Source organism: Poecilia reticulata, linkage group LG21 (assembly GCF_000633615.1).
Source record: "Poecilia reticulata strain Guanapo linkage group LG21, Guppy_female_1.0+MT, whole genome shotgun sequence".
NCBI classification, from domain to species: domain Eukaryota; kingdom Metazoa; phylum Chordata; class Actinopteri; order Cyprinodontiformes; family Poeciliidae; genus Poecilia; species Poecilia reticulata.
The window spans coordinates 1,702,564-1,710,057 of NC_024351.1; the positions used below are offsets into that span (position 1 = coordinate 1,702,564).

Below are 7,494 nucleotides of genomic sequence, written 5' to 3' on the forward strand. Positions count from 1 at the left end.
AGAGCCGCTGCTCCTCCACGTCGAGAGGAGCCAGTTGAGGCTCGGGCATCTGGTCAGGATGCCTCCTGGACGCCTCCCTGGTGAGGAGTTCAGGTCCCACCAGGAGGAGGCCTCGGGGAAGACCCAGGACACGCTGGAGGGACTATGTCCCTCGGCTGGCCTGGGAACGCTTTGGGGTTCCTGGAGGAGCTGGAAGAAGTGGCTGTGGAGAGGGAAGTCTGGGCCTCCCTTTTGAAGCTGCTGCCCCCGCGACCCGACCCCGGATAAGAGGAAGAAAATTGATAAATTAATTTATTATGGAATGATTGATCTAAAAGAATTTTAAATCGTGCTGAAACGTTACCTGTAGATTCGCTTTATCTTTTTTAAATGTGCTGAAATATTTGAACAAGAAAGATTTTGTATTTTTGCAGTGTAGGAAATGAAAGTGAAGACTTTATGAATCAGAAAGGCCTGGGAATGGGCCTTGTGTTGCATTATAGTTGCACTTTGAGATGGGAATGTTTGAAGTTCCAACTTCTCAATTGGAAGTCTGACGTCCATCCCAGCTCAGAGTTCCCACTTTCAATAATTTCTCACTCTCTCATGTTGATGATGTCATTTTCCAGGTTGCCATGGGAAACACAGACAGTCACAGCAGCTTCAGCTCTCCAGTCAAACCCTGCGGCTCCCTCAGGTTCTCCGCAAAGAAGGAAGAGGTAGCGTCGGCCCGCAGCTGGTGGCGGAGCAGCCAGAGCCGGGGCCAGGGCCACCGGGGCCAGCATGCCTCCTGGCAGTACGAGTCTGCGCCCAGAGGGGGCGCCAAACAGAGTGCAGGATCCCCTCAGAGGTTCAACCGAGGCGACCGAACACAGGACGGCCGCAGGAGTCCATTTGGATTCCAGGGGGCTAACGGTGATCAGGCGTCCCTGCAGTGTGGCGGCAGTCCCAAGGTTCTGCTCAGCAAAGATGGCAGCATGAGGGTGGAGTTTACAAACGCCAGGGTGGTTCCTGTTGAGCCGCAGGGCTCACCGCCCGCCAACCTCCTCCCGGAGTCATCCCACCGCACCAGCAAGGGCAGCTCACTGAGCTCAGAGGGGTCCTGGTACGACTCGCCCTGGGGCGCCGCCGGCGAGCTCACCGACAGCGTGTTCGTCTGCGGGCAGAGCGTCGACACCAGCAGCGGCTACAACACTTGCTCTTCCACTCAGGTGGAGGACGTCTCACCTGGGTTTAGCTCCGCCCTCCTGTTCCCTCCTGCAGAGGGCGCCAAAGGCCACAACAGCTGCTCCTCCGGCCGCACTGAGGACAGCGGCATTGGGGACTCCGTCATCCTTCAGCCTGACCTCCATGACCTCAACCTGGCTTCACCGTCAGACAGCAGACACAACGCGCTTCCAGCCTTTCCGACGTCAGCGGACTCTTTTCTGCAGCAGCAGCAGCAGCTGCCAACCATGGACAACGTCATCCAGGAGGAGGCGCCGTCCGCTGGCGGCTTCGAACCGCGGTACTTCTCACACACGCTGCCCAATCGTAAAGCCGAGCCAGTGAGCTCTGTCTTCTCTGGGAACAACCGGAAAGACTTCCTGAAGAGTCGGATCCGACAGCTGAGCGACTGGACGGGCAGTTTGAGCCGCAAGAAAAGGCGGATCCAGGTAAGAACCTGGAAATTCTGGAGAAAATGTGTACCCACACTGCAAAAACATAAAATATTACCAAGCATTTTTGGTGTAGTTTCTAATCCACATATCTTAGTATTTCTGAATCAAGACAAAAACTAACTTACACATAACTTTTTAGCCCATATTGATGAATGAATCAGTATTGCTAAAAATAGCCAATGCTATTGGCTATTTTAATTTTAACTGGAAATGGTATTTATTCATGAATATTAATGAATTAATGACTTAAAACAAATTTGTTTGCTTTCCTAAAACCTGTAACTTAGTTTTACATTAATCTACACTGTGCAATGTGATATTTTTGGAGTTAGATTTAGTTAAAAGTTTTTTCTAGACATTATATCTAACTGTGTCAGAAGGTTTAATGAACTAAAACTTTAGCAAACTTTTAGATCTCTTTTAAGTAATAAATTAACTTTATTTGTATTCAGAAAAAAAGCTGTTCAAAGTGCTTTACATCACAAAAACGTAAATTCATCACCAACTGAAACATGTGCTGTCATTACACATCAAAATGTTGATAAGTGTTTCATTTAGTATGGTCCAAAAGCACATTTAAAGCACTTTTTAAATACCTGTTTACAACTAATCCTTTATTTTTATTTTCCTTTTTTCTATATTTATATTTAGAATGTATTAATTGAGATCAAAGTGGAACCAAAGTCAAACTCCTCTGCGATTAAAGCTGATTCTACATTTTAAATGCTGAAAAGGAACCAAAACAATCCACATCATTGTTCATCAACATATTTTTATAATTTTTATCCCTGAATGTCATCCAAACGATGGGTGGAGTCGCTTCACTGTTTCCTAAAGATTGTTTTTTTACGTCGACTGGAGTGTTTTCACACCCATTAAGCTGTAATGAGGAGGAAAAGTTGGTCTGTAAAAGCAGCTCATAAACCCCAAACAGCTTCTGCAAATAAACCCACAGAAAGCAGAGAGAACGATGCTGACAGGTCGTTTTACTGGCCACCAGAACCATCAATAATTAACCATAATGACAGCGTATTAAAACGAGGGAGGCACGTTAATTCATACAAGAAATACATAACAAATTTACTCCAGAATAAGATCAAATTTAAATTTCTACTTGAAATTGAACCCAGGTGTGAGTGGGACTACTTCAAAATATTTGTATCCATCCAAGAAATTTCTCAAGTGAAAGTAAAAACGTATTTTATTAAAAAGCTACTTAAGTACCGATTTTAAAGTATTAAATCAGAATATCTGATTTAATACTTTAAAATACTGCAAACAAAAATACACAGTTGCGAATTCTGCTATTTTAAAGATTAAAAATAAATAGATAATTAATAAGAAAGCTTCAGATGAAACACCTTTACTTTTTTTAAATGTGCAAAACTAAATCTACAAGTACAGTAATATAAATGTACTGTATGTGTCATAAAGTACTTCTAGTACTTCTAGTACTTTACGTCGTATCAAAGTATTATTAGAATAACAAGAACTAGTGCATAAACAAGATGTTTCACTTTAAAATGTTTAAAGTGAAACGTCTGATGATTCTTTTTGTTTTTTCATTCAGTGAAGTTACTTTAAGTGGGTCTAGTTTTCAGAAATATTAGTCAAGAGTAAAAAGTACAGTGTAGTAAAACTACTCCTAAAAGTAAATATTTTTGCAAAAAGTAAATGTAACTAGTTACTGTCCACTTCCTGCATGAATTGTTATTTTGATGCCCCTAATAATGTATAAAGTAAAGTTCTTTGGGCTGCCCCAAAAACTTGATGCCCTGGGCTACTGCCCCAGAAAGCCCTTCTTGAAGTCCAGTTGAAAAGTCTAAATTTCTGTCTGGTTTCCCTGCAGGAGCCGCACAGCAGCGACTCCTCCGGCGTCTTCATCAGCAGCCTGAATGGCGGCGCTCCTTGGACTTCCAACCCTCTCCTCCAGTTGAACCAGAACCAGTTCCCTCCGGCCCACTGGGACTTCTCCAGGAGCCCGAATCAGAACCAGAGCAGCGACGCTCAGCGGCAGAACGTCTACAGGAGCTTCATGCAGGAGCTGGAGACGGGCTGCGGCGGCGCGGCCGACCGGACCGAGCCGTCGGAGGACGACGACGACGCAGAGGAGGAGATGGAAGAGGAGGCTGGAGGAGATCTGGACGGGTTTCTGGAGACGGATCAGGGCGCCGTGCGGCGCGCGGGGTGGCTCTACTTCAAAGCGCTCATCACTGTCAGCAAGGACAGGAAGCTGGAGCTCGTCGCCCGCCGGAAGTGGAGGCGCTACTGGGTCACACTGAAAGGTGATTCATTCATCCGTCTGAGACCGAGGAGGAGGAGGAGGAGGAGGAGGTTGCTAAGAATGAAGATGATGACTGGGGTGAAAATGGGTCAGGAAGAGGATTATAGGGGAATGAGAGGGATAAAAAACATCCTAAAAGGGAGAATGATGAAGAGATGTAAATATAGAGGGATGACAGGGTTTCTAAAGAGAGAATGAGGAAAGAAGGGTGAAGAGGGGATTGTAAAGAGGAACGAAGAGGATGAGTGGGATTCAAAAGGGTCAAGAAGGGCAATGTGAGAGGATGAGAGAGATAAAAAGTGATAGAAAGAGGGAGAATGATGATGAGGAGACTAAATATAAAGAGGATTAGAAGGAAGAAGAGAGGAATGGAGGAATGAAAGGACAAAAAAGGGATGGAGATCATAAAAAGTTAAACATATCAGATTTAGTTTCCTTTTTAAGGTAACAATCTGTGTGGAAAATTGAAGAACGAGTTGCATTAAATCAGTCTTTAATCGATGACTTCAGGCTGCAGTCTGCTGTTTTATGCGACGTTTGGGCGGATCAGCGGCGCCGAGCAGGACCTTTCTCCTCGCTACGCTCTGCTAGCGGACGACAGCATCGTCCAGGCCGTGCCAGAGCATCCGCGCAGGGAGCACGTCTTCTGTCTGAGCAACTCACATGGAGACGTCTACATGTTCCAGGTGAGAGAACGTCTGAAACGTCCCACACTCTGACTGTGTCCTTAAACGCCACACAGGAGCAGAAACCAGCCTGTAAATTTGGGGGAAAACACCATGAAAATGTATGTGTGTGTCTGTCAGATGACCTTCGTCTGCAGATCCACTGTTGACCTCTGATTTATTTAAAACCACTCGGGTCGCCCTAATTGTTCCCCTTTTAGCTTTACGAGCTCAGGGAGGATTTCTTTATTCCCAGAGTAACTGAGCAGCAGAGAGTTTACAGGAGGAGGAGGAGGCAGTGAAAGTGTCTAATGGGAGTCACAAACGCTGCTAATTACTGCAGCAGACTGAATCTTTATGACTTCAGTGAAAATCCTGGAATGAAGAACCGGCTTTACTCTGAAGTTACTGATCAGTAAAAGTCTCGTCTCATCTTACTGTCTTGTTTTATCTCAAACTTCCTCATCAAACCTCATGTTGCCACTTTTTATCTCGTCTCATCCTTTCTCTTTTCATGGGACTTTGCCTCATCTCTTCTCGTTCTCTCAGCTTCATGTCTCGTCTCACTTCGTTAGATCTTGTCTCATATTGCTTTATCTCATCCTCCGCCATCTTGTCGTGCTTCTTCTTCTGTTGACTTGCAACTGTTCGCCTCGTCTTTAAGTTTTTTTTTTAAATGAAGTTCTAAGTAGGTTCATATTCGCAGTGCTTGAAGTTAGATCTATACTAATGCTAATGCTAACTCTGTTTCCTGTCAGGCCACTAACCAGACGGACCTGGAGAACTGGGTGACTGCGATCCACTCGGCCAGCGCCGCCCTGCTGGCCAGGCGTCAGGGGAAGGAGGACACGCTGCGGCTGCTGCGCTGCCAGAGCCGCTCGCTGCTGCACAAGATCGACATGGACGGGAAGATGAAGAAGATGGCCGAGCTGCAGCTGTCCATCATCAAGGACCAGAAGAACCGGCGGGCGGTGGAGAGCCAGGTCAGGAACCGGGCCGCTCCGATCCAACAGAGCTGCAGAAGTGCAGCAGCAGGCATCCTGCTCTGAGTCAGAGGCGAAACTTCAGAACGGATTATGTAACGGCAGGAAAATGTCTCAGCGTGAGTCAACGCCTCGTCCAGATGTGTTGGACGGCTGCAGCAACCAGCAATGATGAAGCTTTTTATGTTTTAGCAACATTAGCTCTGAAAGAGCTGGAGCGGTGGCTTTATTTTGAAAATCCAACAGACACAAAAAGTAGCCAGTCGCTGGTTGCTACGGTGATTCCCTCCTTTTCCCAAAGGACTGGAGGGAAATCATTAAAATGTTTTCTGAGATGTGAAGGGGAGTTGGTTGGTTCAGTTCTTAGTTTTATATATAGTTTTTATATAATCCTTCTGTTAAAAAACTAACAGAAGGTTAGATTTTTGCATTAGGTGCATATGTTCATAATTTCTATTGCACCTCAGTGTGACAGTAGGCGCATATGTTCAATAAAAATTATGTATGCAATCAATAGAGCTGGGACTATTTGATTAGAGTCCCAGCTGTAGCGTTCACATATTTAATCTAGTTACAAATATGCAACATGTCCCTTGTGCATCAGATTTATGGGTGTACCAGAAACGCATGAATACAAAGTTCTGGCAGGAACTTTAGTACGTAAAAATTAAAGGTAATTATTTGTGTTAAAAGGTTTTTAACACAAATCAATTCATCAAATCAATTAATCACAATTAAGCTAAAGTCCTGGTTTCTTCGCATGTTTATTCCAGGTATAAACTCTTATAATGTCACTTGTGCGTCAGATTTATGGGCGTACCAGAAACATGTAAATATAAAGGTTCCAGATCAGCGCTTTTGTTTTGTAAAAAGAAAAGAAAAGGAAAACATTGTAAAAGATTTACGTGTTACAATCAATGTAATTAATTAATAGAAATTAACTCTTCAAATGATAATTTGGGTAATTATCATTTTCTGTACTTTTCAGCAACACAAACTGAAATATATGGTCACAAATTTCCTCCTTTCCACTTAAGAAAGTTGCAGGTTTAACATTATTGGTGTAAGAATGAAAGTGGAAAGTTTCACTGTGGGGTAAATCTGATCCCAGCGGATCTGAACCTGTCAGAACTTTAACTGGACCTGTGATGCTGCTCAGATCCAGCAGTGGGAGCAGAACCTGGAGAAGCTGAACCTGGACCTGTTCCGGCTCCGGTGTTACCAGTCCAGCCTGCAGGGCTCTGAGCTGCCCAACCCAAAGAGCCTCCTGGCCGTGGCCAGCCGCCCCTCCAAAGCCGCACTGGGAAGACTGGGAGTCTTTTCCGTCTCCTCCTTCCACGCTCTGGTAGGAAGCTGCTAACACATGACTTTTATTCTGAAAAGCTTGGAAGGAAATACTACTTCATTCCTCTCTTGTTGTCAAAAACTGACTTGTCCTTCCTTTGCTTCCTTGCTTCATTCCCTTTTTGTGTCCTTCCTGCCATCCTTCTGTCCTACCTCGTTTTCTTTCTCATGTCCTCCAGCCTTCTTTCCCTCCTCTTATTCCTTTCTTTCCTCTTCTTCACTTTCCTTTCTCAATTTTCCTTCCTTTCCTTTGTCTCCTTCCGTTTTCCTTTCTTTGCCTTCATTCCTTTTATTCCTGTCGTTCTTTCCTTTCTTTCCTTCCTTCTTTTTAATTTTTTCTTGTCCTCCCTTCTTTCCTTCTTTCCAGATGTTTCAATTCATATTTTGTAAAATCACATTAAGAAACGATAAATCCTTTATTTAGGAGTCTGGTACAGTTTGGGTTTAATCCTCCAGGTGTGTGAGCCTGTTCAGGTGTGTGTGAGCCTGTTCAGGTGTGAGCCTGTTCAGTTGTGTGTGAACCTGTGAACCTGTTCAGGTGTGTGTGAACCTGTTCAGGTGTGTGTGAACCTGTTCAG

At 44.6% G+C, this 7,494-nt stretch overlaps 1 protein-coding gene across 4 annotated transcripts in view; it reads left to right on the top strand.

Annotated features, from left to right (window-relative positions):
• The window catches only part of LOC103457169 (T-lymphoma invasion and metastasis-inducing protein 2-like), a 46,793-nt gene that overhangs the window by 21,105 nt on the left and 18,194 nt on the right, over positions 1 to 7,494 (top strand). For all 4 annotated transcript variants that reach the window (XM_008397135.2, XM_008397134.2, XM_008397133.2 and 1 more), the window contains 5 exons: positions 609 to 1,634; positions 3,490 to 3,925; positions 4,435 to 4,610; positions 5,348 to 5,572; positions 6,732 to 6,917. In XM_008397135.2, coding sequence (XP_008395357.1) covers positions 615 to 1,634; positions 3,490 to 3,925; positions 4,435 to 4,610; positions 5,348 to 5,572; positions 6,732 to 6,917 — 2,043 coding nt within the window. In that variant the 5' untranslated portion in view covers positions 609 to 614. The remainder of the gene's footprint in view (positions 1 to 608; positions 1,635 to 3,489; positions 3,926 to 4,434; positions 4,611 to 5,347; positions 5,573 to 6,731; positions 6,918 to 7,494) is intronic.